We start from the raw sequence: 15,388 nt of genomic DNA, 5'->3' as shown, positions 1-15,388 counted from the left end.
TCCTACTGGGTTAAAAAGAGCCAACTTTCTGCAAGCCAAACTGTGGTTTCAGAACCTTTGTCGGCCAGTTTCTTATCAGTCTAGTAGCAGTCTACTTGCTCAGAGTGAGCAGTGTATCTCAAGTGTTACTGTGAAACGGGCCGTGCCAGGCCCGGGCTGGGCTTCACTCCGGGATTCACGGGCTGGGCCGGGCCCGCTAGAGCGATAATTTAGCGGGCCTGGGCCGGGCTTGGGCTTGAAGCCGCGGGCCTGGGCTTCGGGCTTCAGGTCTCGGGCCGGGCTTGGGCCTCAGATTGAGGCCCGTGCAGTGCTCTAGTGTAGACACCTCACCAGCACTTGCGAAAAATGACCTGTTGTTACAGCGATTAGCTTTTTAGTCAGTAAAAGTTCTTTTCATCCGTCAAAAACGCACAGCATTTCCTGCTCCTCAGGCTTCATCAGCTTGCTTAGCAAGCACCTGGACCAGAGCAGACGATTCTCCTGAGTTTTATCGGACACTAAGTACCCCCTCTTCATGAAGTATCAATAGTACCTCAAGTCCTCATGCACAGCGAACCTCAAAGTCAAATCTGCAACTTGTGAGCTTCTTCGCAATGGCCCTCAGAGACTTTCCTGGGTCATCCCTTACAATGACTTGCAGCCACTGGAGAAAATCACACGTTTCGGAAACTTCTGACTGCTAACTATGCTTTTTCCTTTTCACCACAGATGCCACGTCGCCGTCAGAGCACATCAGTTTTTCCGCATCTTGTTCTTCGCTATATTCAGCAAGGTGGCGATTTCCAAGTTGCTGTGAAGTGCAGCCAGGGCAATGAGGACAGCATGGCATTTCATTTCCTGTGTCAACCTGTACACTTCCATCTTGAAACTAACTGCGCAGTATGAATGATAAGGAGCCAACATACAAGAGTTAATGAAAACAGGGGGGGGGGGGGGGGGGGGGGGGCATTTTTCTCAGCAAAAATGACAAATTTGCCACCTTGGGAAACTAACCTCTCAATCTCACTAAACTCAGAGTTCCCCTTTAGTGTCCCTTTATTAGAAAGAAATAGACACAAATCCAGTATGTATACAGCCACAAACAGTTAATCTACAAAGAGTTTAATGTAAGCACATATAATACAAGCACATGAAACACATAAGATAAGACAACAGCCACCCCATATTGAACTACTATTAGGTTCCATATGACACCATATGCCATCTAATTTGGATGCCTCATAACAGGGCACTGTTTGGTTCCAACATGCGTGGTTTTGTGCACTTTTACAAGAGTGAAACTGAACACTCTTCCCGCGACGTATGTATGAACAGGGGATGTATGTATGAACAGCAGATTCACAAGCGCACGAACTGAAAGCATGGGACTAACTATTTGTGGCAGCGCAAGAAAAAAATCAGCATGAGTTCTGGCAGCCTGATTAAACAGATTAAATGTATGATTTCAAGTACATTCGCACTTACTTGAGTGCCTTGAGAAGGAGGCTATTTTCCTGCCGCAGTGAGTCCACTTCCGAGCGAAGCAGTTCAATCTCCGCATCCCGCTCTTGCAATTGCTGGTTCAGTCGGTACACTTCCTCTTCCAAGTTTTCACACAACGCCTATGTAAACAGTACATGTAACGCACTGCAAATCACAAAACTTAGCTTAAAGTCTAACTTATAAGCCTTATGTCTAACTTATAACGACAGTTCAGCTGAAGTTCCTTTTCTTAATTAAGCCACATACATATGCTTAGTCAGCTTGTGCGTGCACCTGATAGAATACTGGTACTTTAAGGAACTATTCCTGAAGGACTTTGTAAAAGCTACACATATGCACAAAAAAAGAGCAATCCTCATGCTAACTCTGGCATGAACACCAACAAGGGCATGCTTTTAACAAATCAATCATTTTACTGAAGAATTCTCATTCGTCAAAGTGACACTACAGATTATTTTGCAAGCCACACTGAAGAGCACCATACTAATTTTCGCCACCATGGGTGCTTTAACAAGCACCAAAATCTAAGTAATACAGGCATTTTAGCACTTTAGTATTTTGTTCCATCGAAATGCAGCTGCCACAGCCTGAACTTTCTGAAACGCCCCTGGGCCCAGCAACCAAATGTCCCAGTCACAACTAACAAACCACTGTGGGTGAGTGCATGCCATTGCTGAAGGCAGGTCCTACTCAAAAACACAACTACTCCATCATTTGACCGATGTCTTAGGTAAACACTGTATAAATTATTCATCGTACAGATAATTTATTAAAAAGATAATGAACAAAACGCGTTTCAAATATCCAATAACTCAATGGACACTGAGAAACTAGATGCAAACATACACAGCACTGAATCGAAGGTTTGCCAATGCTATGTATGTTTGTGAGCATTAATATTTAACTTAAACATTGCACACCCACTCCCACTCACATGCATACCACAACCACGTACCATACCATTGTGATCGCTCTGACAGGCACGAGCTGGGACACTTTTTCTTTTGTCTTTTTATAGTCCCACCATAGTATTAGTCACAGTGGTACTGTTTGTAAAAAACGGAGTGGAAGAAAACACACGAGCAAAAGCGCTTAAGCTTTACAAACCCTGCTTTCTTCTATAGTGTCTAACGGCTCTGGCGGATCATCCAAGCAGAAGAATTCTCTTACTGGAGCACTAAGAGAAGAAAGAAAAAAGACAAACTGCAAGTGAGACAAGGGTGCCATTGCAACACATGCAAACAAAACACAGGTACAGTGAGACAGAAGATATATATTTGCACACGCACAGTCAAATCTCGATAGTTCAAACTAAAGAGACAAAAAATTTGATTAAGGGCACCTTAATTAGAATTTGGAGCTGCTGCACTGAAATGCGTGGGTAACTGCACTGGAGACATGCAAGAGTGCGCCAGGCCATTGTGTGCATACGGGGCAGCTTAGCAAAGTGGTAGATCAAATGGTAGATCTGCGGACCCCGACAGCTAGAATGGCCCTGATGCCACTGGTCTGCTGTTTTCCCTGGCCATCACATTAAGCCAATTTCCTGCCGTGAAAGGTGTATAGGAAAAGGGAGAAGAACAACGAACACCTTGAAGGTGACACGGTAAGATGCGCTGCACAAATTGGACAGCAAGACTGCGACTGGAGATAAGTGGCATGCAGTGAAAGCAGATGGTTACAGCGATTATGGCAAGCTGCACATGGACACGACATCAGCAGCACCACAGTAATACACCTCTCAAGGCAGCCATGCGACTGGTTGCGATGGTTAATGGCATATGGCTGCTAGGTGCTGAGCCCAAGATATTCCGCAGCGCTGTCATGCTGCGCCAGCCAGGAAAGGTAAGCTGCGGATTGTGTACATTTATGCATTTGAGTTAGCGGACATTTTTGTTGCACCAAAATACATGTGATATCGAGAAAACCAAAGCGTCAGTTTAAACAAACAGGAGGTTCAAATTAAGTGACTTCAAATTAACATGAGTCCATTGTACGGAAGTATTTAAGGTATAGCAGATACTAGTAAGCGTTTTGTTTTGATGCCATCCTTTACAGCAAATTCAGTAATAGACCCTTTGCAAAACTCCACAAGTCAGCATTCTTGCACTGCAAAAATCCCTTTACAATGGTGACGGATGTGGACCGTCCTACGAGGAGAAGTTGGGTACAGCACTAAAGACTTCTATTCCATGTCTTATGCTGTGCACACACTGAAGAGCAGTACTCTGACAAAGCTGGCTTCATCTTTTCGTTGTGACTGCAGCAGGGAGGGTAAATCGTACCTGCTAAACAATGGACTCTCCTGGTGAAGGCATTTGCGCTATGCAGAGAACTAGACTTCCAGAGTTTTGCAAAGAGTTCATAGCCATTTAGAAACATTACCTTGTCATCTAACCTGTTGTAAACATCAACATAAAAATCATCAGTTTTCTTACGTTAAGAAGCCAACATGCAAATATGAGAGCTATGTATAATCAACCACAGTTCTACAGGCTTCCAACTTGGCAGTACACATAGCGCTAGCCTTTCTGGTATGCTGGCTGCTGCTAACCCCTCAGCATCACATAATAATGAGCTCGTTCATGTAACTACTTGTTTCTTCACCTGGCACGCACTGCTATTATAAAGTGCAATAATGCTAATGCACAAAGACTAACCCATGGGAGAGCGCGGGATCGAACCCGCGGCCTTCGGGTCAGCCGCCGAGCACCATAACTACTGAGCCACCGCGGTGGCCTTATTGAAACATGCTTGGAGTGATAGGTCTACAAGGAGGTTTTCAAGATGAGCAATCAGCCTACTTGCCTCTTGCTTATATCTCTGTGGCCCATAATATTCTTGACAAATGCTTGGAGACCCAGTACCCGGTCCTCTAGAAACATGGGGTCAAAATTGTTACCAAACCAGCGTTTGGGAGGCAAGCAGAGTTGGAGGCCAGGAAACTGTGGTTTGAGCTTTGAAAAAGGAAACAAACAAAAAGGAGGAATGAAGCATTAAATGCAAGAACAACAAGCGCATATGTAACTACAAGAGGCAGAACAATCTCAAATGAAACTGTCAGCCTCCTTAGTTCTCAGAATGCAATCAGTGAATTCAGGACACACTGAATATGTTACATGCTATAGTGTGATGCAAAGCACTATTTATTTGTTACTCTTCAAAATCAGGCATGCCAACTACAGTTTCTGAACATGGTGATACATTAATAATAAACATATACACATGATCCGAAGGTACTCCATAGACTGGCAGCTACTATCAGCGGCATTTTCTAACATCTAAATGTACTTAGCTGAATTGTAGCAAAGAAATTTTTTTTAATGCTTTCATTGCTACAAAAACCAAACAAACAAGAGGACCATCAAATTTAACTGCTGGGGAAAGAGAAACCACAGCTGCATGAGAAGAAAGTATTTCATGGTTGTGTTAAACATTCTTCAAAGTCACTTCTAATTATGTAAGCAATGCTCGAAGTATAAAAGGCCGTGCAAACGAGACATTTTCAATTGGGTGTTTTCATGTTTTGCTCTAAAAACTGCAAGACGTTAAAGACACAATGCTTCAGGTGTGTTAGTCTACCACAGCTGGGAGCCATCCTGGGTATGACTTGTATGACTTATTACCCATGCTGCCTCACAACAGGAGCATTAATATGCTCAAGCATTTTTCTGCATCAACTCCACAAGGCTTAGTAAGCACTTTTTCCTATTTTAAATGGTCATTAATTAACATGAAACACAGTCACATTGGTGTCATGAAGCTCTTGCTAGTAGTACATCTATGAGGTTAACAGCAGTCACTTTTGGCCACTCCTCCATAAGATTTGAGCCATTCTTATTATCTCTACCATGCACACCCTAAGTAATTCCCCACAATACTTGCATGACATACATTACCATAATACTAACTGCATTTAATAAAATAAACCAGTTTTAAGTGATATCCTGCACATGCACTTAGCCTCCACATTGGTCATTTTCACAAAGCATGCTTTGGCAAAATGGTGGCCAAGGTTGCTGCACCTGTTCATCCCCGACCTGCGCTTGCTCAACCAATGACACACAGAACTGCAGGTTGATAATTAGGTGTAGTGCTAGCATGCTTTAGGTACACAGAGATGTGCATATGGCCCCAGCAAGAGGGTCGCCAGAGTACTTAAATTAAATGTGTTAACTGCAGCGCTGGCTAAATACGGTGTGACAGCTGTGTCCACAGATGGCTCATGCACCTTTGCTCTGGCTAGACAAAGCCAGCACTGCTCTATCTACTGCCCTCAATTAGGCCCAAGCATCCAATGCAAAGGCATTTATAACGGCTGTACTCCCTCAAACCCTTTTGAAATAGGGCAAATCTGTGCTGGCGACTAGCAACTGCTTGAGGGGTATTACGTTCTAAGAGGATTCTGGTGTGGGCTAGTTGGTTCATGCTTAATAAACAGATTCACACAGCACTATGGAACGAGGACAGAAGGGACACGAGCGCCCGTCCTGTGTTTTCGTGTTCCTTCTGTCCTCGTTCCATAGTGCTGTGTGAATCTGTTTATTGAGGGGTATACTATGGGAAAAAGGTCCATTTTATGCCTGTGTTCACAGCAGCATTTAACGAGCTACGACATAAAAACATAGAAGTGTGCGTTCATTCATAGAAAGCCTCTGCTGCTTGACATTGCTCGGGACAACACAAAACTAAAAACAGAGTCATCCAAGTGCACATTGCTAACATCAGTACTTCAGGAGTGCACACTCCACAGGTCATTTAGGGATCATTCCATGCCAAATGCACCAGAGTTTGTGCTTGACCCATTCTGATTTTTTTTTTTAATTTGAGGCTTTTAATTGAACTGTCAAAAGCAAGGCCCTTCAATATCTCTCGGGAAAAAAATTTTCCCGTCATGCAAAAGCCCTCTGAATGTTCAAAACTAGGTCTGCAAAAAATTTACAAACAAATTGTTATTTCCATTTTGCCTTCAAAATTTTTTATGACTGATGTATAGACGCTTCACAGCGCGGGGGCATGGGCGCCGCCATATTTGGTCACGTGACCATTCCGCCATCGCTGGCCTTCGGGCCTTCTCGTTTCGATGGCTGCCGGTGCGCTGGTGCCCGGCTGCAAGACTTTTCTCCGGCTCTCGCTGTGGATAACGAGCTGCCGGACGGCACAAAAATTTCGTGTGAGTGCGCATAGAACAAGTTGGTGCTGAAAAATGTTTGCTTCAACCAGCTCATTTACTCGTCTCTTTCAGACTGCCCGCATCGGCTCGAATGTGTCAACAGATCGCGGTCAGCTACCTGCGCGTTCATATTTATTGAGGCAATTCACCTTCTAACGCTATTGGTGGACTGCATAGCTCGTTGAACTGCAGATTAAAAGTGAGCCAATGCCTGAAAACTTGCTTTTTAGAGCTCGACATTTTTGTCGAATGGAGGAATATGTGTTCACAGCTATCAAGAACGTTCTCTGCTCAGCACTGTGCACACGACTTATAGCCGAACGTACGCGTGCGTGTGATCGCCAGCCGATTGTCCAGATATTTACTTTATCCTCCGTTAACATTCCGGCTTCAAAAGAAAGAGTATGAATGTTCTTCGTGGGCTCCTTCAGAAGCTCGGCAACCTTCGACTGTGCTATCTTGCTAAGTAAAACTGAAAACTGCTCCGGGGTTCAGCACCCGCAGATGTAGCCAGCCGGAATAATATCGGAAATATGCAAAGTCCTGTCATGATAAATTTCACCGCTATCCCATGTATCAGCGCACTTCTGTAGAGCTTCTGGGCGACAGAATTGCATGTCGAAGTGCCTCCTTTGAGGACTTTTTCAAAAGCTTAGTTGCCATGTTGAGGGTTTTGCGGGGTCGCAGCGGAGCACCAGACAGAGACGACCAGCGTGGCAGGCTTCTAGTTCCGGACTGCGCGTGCCGGGCGTGCGCGCCCAGCACGCGCTGTTCATCTTTATTTTCCTCTAGCGCGGGAACGCCGATCTCAGCGCCAGCGCCGCTACAGGGCCCCCCGCCTAGACGGAACGTCGGAATGTGCGCTCGGTAAAAGAAAAGAGAGTAGAAGTGTCCAGTAAGTTCATGTCAGGAGCCGGGAAGAGCTGTCGGGTGGAGTGCGCGGGCTCAGGTGGACGAGCCTGGCTGCTGCGCAATGGGCGAATGATGCAGGGTGTCCAGCTGACAATGGACATCGGGGCAGGAGAGGCCATGATTGGGCCGGCACCGACTGTAGTGCTGCCCGCTGGCACAAGTGTCATCAGTGTTGGAACGTTGCAGCAGATGCCGATGGGAATCTGACGCGCCGAGTACACGATCACAAGCACAGGAGCGGGCGAAACAGCTCCATGGACTGAATGCAGCTGTGCTGCGACAGCAGCAGCTGTAACAGTATTTGGCACAGGTGTGACTGTTGACACAACGGTGAGAGCCGTGACGATGGTGGAGGAAGTTGCGGGGCTCATTGTCAGGTGCTTGGGTGAAGCGGGATCGACAGTCTGGAGCGGTTGGCCAGGGATGATGCGCGTGTGAGCATGGTCGGCTGTAGGTGGCTGCAAAAAGGTTGTTGCAGTGACAGGCCGTGCAGCTGAGACTGCGACATCAGATGGCTGTCTGACAGCAACAGGCACAGCTGGTGGTTGGACAGTTGCTGCACTACTCGGTGTGGGTAGCTCGACCATTCGGTGCCGAGGGTGGCGCAAGTCAGGCACCAAAGCAGACGCTTGCTGCAGCGGTGTCGAGCTGCCAGGGTCAGAATCCGAGAAGCAGTTGATCGTACTGAGGGCTTGGGGTGGGGCCTCTTGGGCAGGCGGTGTGGTCGCCAGGGTAGTGGGGCTGGTATGTGGCATATGCTGCGGTGGCGGCGGCACCCTCACAGCAGAGGTCTGCAGAGCTGTTGGCGGTAGTGACGAGGTAGATGGGGATGCCGGAAGCCTCGGCACGGCTGCTGCCGCAGAGTCGTCCTTGGCTGCAGGAGGCTCTGGCGACAACGCCACTGAAGCGCAAGGAGGCAGAGCCAGAGACGCGGGTCGGATAGTAGTGGGAGCAGGACGCGAGGCGGAGCTCGTGCGGATCCCACCTGGTATGGCGTCGAGAGAGACAGCCGGGCTGGAGACGCTGGACGGGAGTGGCGGCGATGCGGCGAGGGGCTGCTGAGGCGGGCCGGGTTCTGATGAAGGCTGCGTGGGCGCGAGCGAGGCCGGTGCAGGGCCAGAGGCTGGCGGCGGCGAAAACGGGTCCGCTGCGTCGTAGAGCGGCGGCGGAACGTAGTAGGCGCCGAAGTACGCCAAGACGGCCGCACGCAGCTCATCGTATGGCCGGCCGCCGAAAGCAGAGTAGGTGAGCCGACGCAGGAGGTCGGGTGGGAGGATGTCGCAAAGGACTTCGTGTTTGAACGGCTGGATGGTGATGCCGTTCAGGTACATCGCAGCCTCCAGTTGGGCGAACCACCCGCCGACGCCTGCAGGCCGGAACGCCGGGAGCGGCGGGTCGAAACTTGGGTGCTGCCAGTACGCCATGCTGGAACGCCGCTGCGATAGAAGGCACGGTTCGCCAGGTCACCACTGTTGAGGAATTTGCGGGGTCGCAGCGGAGCACCAGACAGAGACGACCAGCGTGGCAGGCTTCTAGTTCCGGACTGCGCGTGCTGGGCGTGCGCGCCCAGCACGCGCTGTTCATCTTTATTTTCCTCTAGCGCGGGAACGCCGATCTCAGCGCCAGCGCCGCCGGGCGCTACAGCCACTTCCACCGTGTTAGCTTTAAGTACGCACGACAGTTTAGTGAGCATTGTACCGACGCCGAGGAAGCACTTATTGCAAAGGTCTAAAAAAGCTCCGATCATTCGATGTATTGGATCAGTTTGTCGAAGGTGAGAAAGGCGACAAGCATGTACGCTCGTTCTGCCATTCCCGCAGCTACTGCTGGCGCTGAAATAAACTGGCACGCGGCGTTTGTGATTTGCTTATTTTCTCTTGGAACAACACATTAACATTCTTTTCTGTTTGGAAGCAGCATGAACTCGCAAGTCAGCTCCTCTAAAAACGGCGGCAATTGTGTCGCAGTTTGTAACAAGCGCGTCTATTTTTCCAACGCTACATCACAGGGATATTAGCTCTAGATATTAATACAACAAACAGCTAAATTCATTCACAGCTAAATTAATTAAACAATTTGCATGACATCCGTATCACAGCTGGGTTGTTTGAGAGTCACTTGACGTTCGTACACAAGCTGCGCAGCAGCGTTTTGCACTGCGCGCCGATGCTGCTAACGCCGGCTTCGAAGGCCAGAAGTGGCGGACCTCCTCGTGGCGCCATCTGTCGTGGACAGAGCAAAGTGCTCTCTGTGCTCAAAGTGCTCTCTATAGGAGTTGTACTTTTGTATCGTGTTTCAAATCTTTCATGTTTTTTTTAATTTGTTTTTTAGCTCTAGGCGCATCATTTTTAATTTTAAAGAACTGCACGTGAAATTCATGAGCAATATAAAACTTTTTGTTGCCTCTTCATAACATGCACTATTTGGAAAAAAAATGTCAAAATTTTTAAAACATGTGTTGTGCTCATACCTCGGCACCAATAGAGGTGGCTCAATCACACTCACACTCATGGCCACTCGCACTCACATCCACTCATTCACACTCTCACTCGCAACCACACACTCACATTTCCACTCACAACCACTCACTCACACTTGCACTCATGTCCACTCACACTCACAACCACTCACTTACACTCACACTCATGTCCACTCACACTCACAACAACTCACTCACACTCGCACTCATGACCACTCGCACTCACAACCACTCACTCACACTCATGACCACTCACTCACACTCACAACCACTCACCCTCATGTCTGCTCACTCTCATTCACGTTCACTCACTCTTTCCTTGTTTGCTAACAACGGAGGGGATGAGAAATTTACTGCCGCAGCCGACTGCCCTCATGGCTCCCCTAGCATAGCCTGTGTCTCAAAGATGGGGTGCTGAGCGGCCCAGGCTTTGTCGGGCTATTTGGCCAATTTTCACAGCTTCACTGCTCGATGAAAGTGGTCACTGATCACGCATATTCCATGCACTGAATGGTACGCACGTGCGCTTCCGGGCTTGCTGCTGAGACGATGAGTGCCAGTTCAGCGTCAGCTAAGATGCTTAGAGAAGTTTTTGAACGGTGTCTATACGCGTGCGCAGGGTTCTCCATGAAAATGAGCCATGTTTCAGCGCAGTGCCCCCCCCCCCCCCCCCCCCCACCTTCTCTCCTAGGCCCTTACGGCCAGAACGGAGCGCAAAGGTGAGGAATGATTATAGAACATTTATTTCCATGCGATGTAATTTCAAAATATACAAGATATTATTCAGCAGTAGTTTTTATTTTAATCTGTAACATCGGCAGAGGAATACATGGTATAGAGAGAATAAGCTGCTGGTTCCGTCACACTCAAAATGTGAACGAAGGGAGGCGAAAGGCTAAGGGTGCTTGCCAGAGTTTCCGCAAGAGGTCTTGTCTTCATCCTGATTAAGACAGCCCTCTTGTTGAAACGCTCGCAAGCACACTGAGGCTTCCGGCTCCCTTGTTCAACACGTGAGTACCGGCAGAGGAAGGCATGTCACTGCGTCGCTGAAGTATCAATGTAACATCCCGCTTCCAGAGTAATTTCCATTCTCTCTAAACCCCAGCAAATGTGAGATCTGTTTTTTTTCACTGTCACAGCAAAAAAAGAACCTGAAAAGCTTGCCTCAAAATGACCCGGCCAGTAAACAGTTCTTGAACGCAACATCATGGGTCTTCGGCCACTAAAAAACCTGATTGGACATAGCACTGCACTGTAAATTGTGCCGGAACAGGTCCAACAAGTAATTGTATGAGGCAGACTTGGCGATTAGGGGGATTAGACGACTAAGGGGGGGGGGGGGGGGGGGGGCGCACCTCCCTTTCTTGTGCGCGCGCCTGTGACAGTGTCTAAGTAAAAATAATGAATTTGTCTTGACAATAGTATTGGATGGTGTCTAATTACTAATATTTGGTCTTGCTTGACAACGACGTTCCGTGACTCTGCATGAACACATTGGAGTCAAATGGCAACTATGAATACTTTTCGCGGCATGGAAAATGGAGCGTGTTTTTCAAACGATCGAGTGATTTCCTCACGCAAAGCAAAATGGCTGGAATGGGCCGCAAGTAGAGGATTTCACCACGTAATAACGATGCTAAGGGGAGTTGTCATTAGCAATCCATTTACAAAACCTCCTAAGCTACTATGTGTGACCTATCTATGGACTTGTCTGCCGTGCAGAACGTTTTCTGCATTGCACATAATCCCTGTCTGAAGGAGGTTTTACAAACCAGCGCGATGTTTTTGAGGCTAGTGCGTGCGGAGACCACCTGTGCATCCACGTGGTGATAGGGGGCGCTTACATTTCACCTGATTATTCTTTAACGTCGTTCGCGGAAGAATGCGTATGCAGGTAACTTGTGAGCCATTTTGTTGCGCGCGCCCTTCTGAAACTAAAAGACTTTAGTGGGAAAAAGCGCTATCCAGAAGTTCTCAGAGGAAATCGTAGTATCCGGTTCAAAGGATAACTCATGCTGTCCAGATATCAGTGTGGGTAGGATTGTGGAAATCGATGCGTGCTAAGAGAAGCTAATCCACTTACTTCACTGAAAACACGAAAAATAAACAAAATCGCATTTCACAAGCTCATTTAGATTTGACTCCCCCAGTGACAAAGCTTCGGCGCCAAGTAGGTCAGGTTTTCGCGTGGGTCCGGCCCAATCAACAAATTACGGCCAGAGCAAAGCTCTGCAATGCACACACCTGGGCACACACAAAAAAAAACCTAAGAGTCCACTGCAGCACTCGAGATCCCATCTTACGGTAGTTATTGCCAAGAAGCGGACAGTCGTTGTTTCAGCAGTAAGCATCGTAACTCTTGTGTATATGAGATCAAGCCGTGCAGGGAGCGTGGCAAGATACACCTGTCTATATTTTCAGGACTGGCAATGCGAAATTCGATAAAGAATCTCACAAAACTTGTAGCGGCACATTGCATCCGCGAAGGGTCTGCGCTCGTGCCAATGGTGAAATACAAATGCAACGAAATATTGCCGTTCCTGTGCCAGCGGAATCCTCTGCTTCGGTTGTCCAAAGACACGAGCATGATGCCTTATGCTGCCTCGAGCGCCCTCAGTAGTCAATATTTGCTTCCCTCAGCTCTCAACAACACGAAAATAGCTAAGCGGGTATCATGGTCGCGAAACATACGTGATAGACTTCGCTGTCGCGTCCACCCACCACTCACATCCACTCATTGCCACTCACGTCCACTCACAACCACTCATTGCCACTCATGTCCACTCACAACCACTCATTGCCACTCGCGTCCACTCATTGCCACTCACAACCCCATCACAACCACTCATTGCCACTCATGTCCACTCACAGCCACTCATCAAACATGTCCACCCACTACTCACCTCTACTCACGCTCACATCCACTCACTCGCACTCACACTCATCTCCACTTACACTCACTCACACTCATGACCACCGGCACTCATATCCACTCACTCGCACTCACACTCGCGTCTACTCAAACTCACAACCACTCACTCGCACTCACACTCGTGACCACCCTCACTCACATCCACTCACTCGCACTCACGACCACTCACTCACACTCACAGACGTGAGTGTGAGTGAGGCGATATGAGTGCACTCATGAGTGAGTGTGCCGACCTATGGTTGTGCTACGCATTCGGCTGAAAATTTCACATTGAGGTGCTCGTTGCAGAAATACAAAATGGGATTCAACTGATAGTCCTTTTCTTTTGTAATTTCGCTCACAAATTTTGATCGAGGCCCTTTTTGTTTTTGGCTAGAAAAATATTTTTGAAGATGCCCCTTACTCTCACTTCAATGCATACAACACAGCCTCGGCACTGTTCAAACTGCTCTTCTTCCGAGGCATTTCTCATCTGCTCTGAGTGAAGCCGGCATCATCGCTTCTTGCATGCTGTGTTTACAAGAGAAGTGATATGTGAAGATGGAATAAAGTGACTCAAGGGGTATGCAAAACAGCAAATGTATGATCCCCTCAGGAGGCCAGTGTTTTACCACAACCTCTGCATATCACTCTTATAAACACAGCACATGAGAAGCAATGATGCAGGCTTCGCTCAAAGCATGACAGCAACGCCTGAACGTGCGAGTGTGGAAGGATACGCTGATATACACTGGTATCTAATCGTATAACGACTTTATAATGTTTTAACGTTTATCATGTAAAACCTTGTGATTTCTGGACTGTGTTAATAGCTTTCTTTTCTTTGGAATTCAGGAATGCCTAGCGATTTACGCCGAAATCGTAATGGTGATCTGTTACTTCAGCGCACCTGTTGGAAGAGATTTTCTCCTGTATTTACAATTGCACTGATGTTAGGTACTGCCGTGTCACTTTCTTTTTCTCCTCCGCATGCCCTTTCAGAGGGGTGTTAATCAAAACTGAACATAATTTTTCTGTCTTTTCATTTATTTCTTTTGCTCACTGAACTAATACAATGCTTTTTCATGGTTAATATGTCTTATCATGCCCTGTACACATTTATGCTCCGCTGCCTGTCGGGCTCAGCTGGGCAAGCCCTACGAGGCTTTGGCAGGCTGGATGTTTGTACATTCTGTTAATATTTGGTGCAATATATTATTATTATTATTACTATTATCATTAAGTGATTTGCATCATATCTCCCTTCTCAAGTACAATATGTTCAGGTTCAAATGTAAAATCCAGCATATGTCAGCCGTCTCCTGTGCCCCCAGGGCAGCATTCTGGGTACTCCATTTTTTTTTTTAATCAATGACTTGCTTGAAGGCTTAAGCTTATCAGTTAGACTGTATCATTTACAAACAAATTACTAACTGAGCTAAACCTATGCAACAAGATTTGCCAGGCTAGTTTGTTCATACTGAAACAATCGGTTAACTGCGTGAAAGGGTAAGACAGCAGGCTCGTGCAAAGTTTTCAGGCTAGGCTCTGTTTTCTCCGCAGCTCTCTTTATTTCTCCTAGCAAAGGTTCTTGTTCTCTATTTTAGCTTTTGAAAGGGTGTTTTTCACTGTTTATTCCTTGTAAGCTTCTCATGCTATTCTGTGGTTCATATAGGGTAAGGATTTGTTTTGGAAGGTTTTCTTGCCCTAGTGCCTTTTTCACTGCATTGTTTAAACAAGACGTAGCCATTTTGAGTTGATGCACAGTTTGTGCGTTTTTTTTTTTTACTTTCTTGACTTCGGAGCTTTTTTCATTATTTTTCACTTGCAGAAGCCTGCTGATGCACGGTTTATGCATTGTTTTTCTTTGTGTGTCTTTTTGGTGCCTTTTTTCCCGGTGTTTCAAACTGACATAGCTGATGCACGGTTTATGCATTGTTGTTTTGTAAAGTTCCTTTCATCAAGAGATTTCTGTCGTTTTTGGTTTAGCCAAGTAGTTCCCATGACTGCTTTGTGCAGCAATTTTACCTGTATGATTGTGAGGGCCGGCCCAGCGATAGCGTAACTTGTGACTCTTCCATGTTTTAGTTTCTTCTTCAAGATTGCACAAATCCAGAGAGTATCATACGTATGACGTGCTTGGAAAATTATCAGCGTGCCACAGAGAACGCTTCAATACACTGTGCATTTCCTTGAAAAATAAAGTTGACAGTCTACACAGTATGCTTCCATTCTAGTTGGCTTACCCTTTCACATAGTTAACCCACCTTATTTCAGTAAATCTAAGCTCACAAAAAATAAACAAATGGTGTAAGAGGTGGCAGATGGTATCAAATATAAATAAATCTGTTTTTATGACAATTACAAGGAAAAAAACTATCTCAGATTACAGTTATAACATCAACGGCAGATTACAAACCGGAGTGAGTAA

At 46.7% G+C, this 15,388-nt stretch overlaps 1 protein-coding gene across 6 annotated transcripts in view; it reads right to left on the bottom strand.

The window, feature by feature from the left end:
• The window catches only part of LOC149351130 (uncharacterized), a 48,491-nt gene that overhangs the window by 20,048 nt on the left and 13,055 nt on the right, over positions 1 to 15,388 (bottom strand). For 3 of the 6 annotated variants that reach the window (XM_089580389.1, XM_089580388.1, XM_089580387.1), the window contains exon 4: positions 4,455 to 9,003. In XM_089580389.1, coding sequence (XP_089436515.1) covers positions 7,495 to 9,003 — 1,509 coding nt within the window. In that variant the 3' untranslated portion in view covers positions 4,455 to 7,494. The other 3 variants (XR_016290529.1, XM_089580390.1, XM_089580386.1) reach the window with 2 other exon arrangements.

The sequence above is a fragment of the Amblyomma mixtum genome, chromosome 3 (genome assembly GCF_055824585.1).
Source record: "Amblyomma mixtum isolate Tamu chromosome 3, ASM5582458v1, whole genome shotgun sequence".
In the NCBI taxonomy this organism is placed as follows: Eukaryota; Metazoa; Arthropoda; class Arachnida; order Ixodida; family Ixodidae; genus Amblyomma; species Amblyomma mixtum.
The sequence above is the reverse complement of the archived record's forward strand: the minus strand, read 5'-3'. Positions and strand labels throughout refer to the sequence as shown.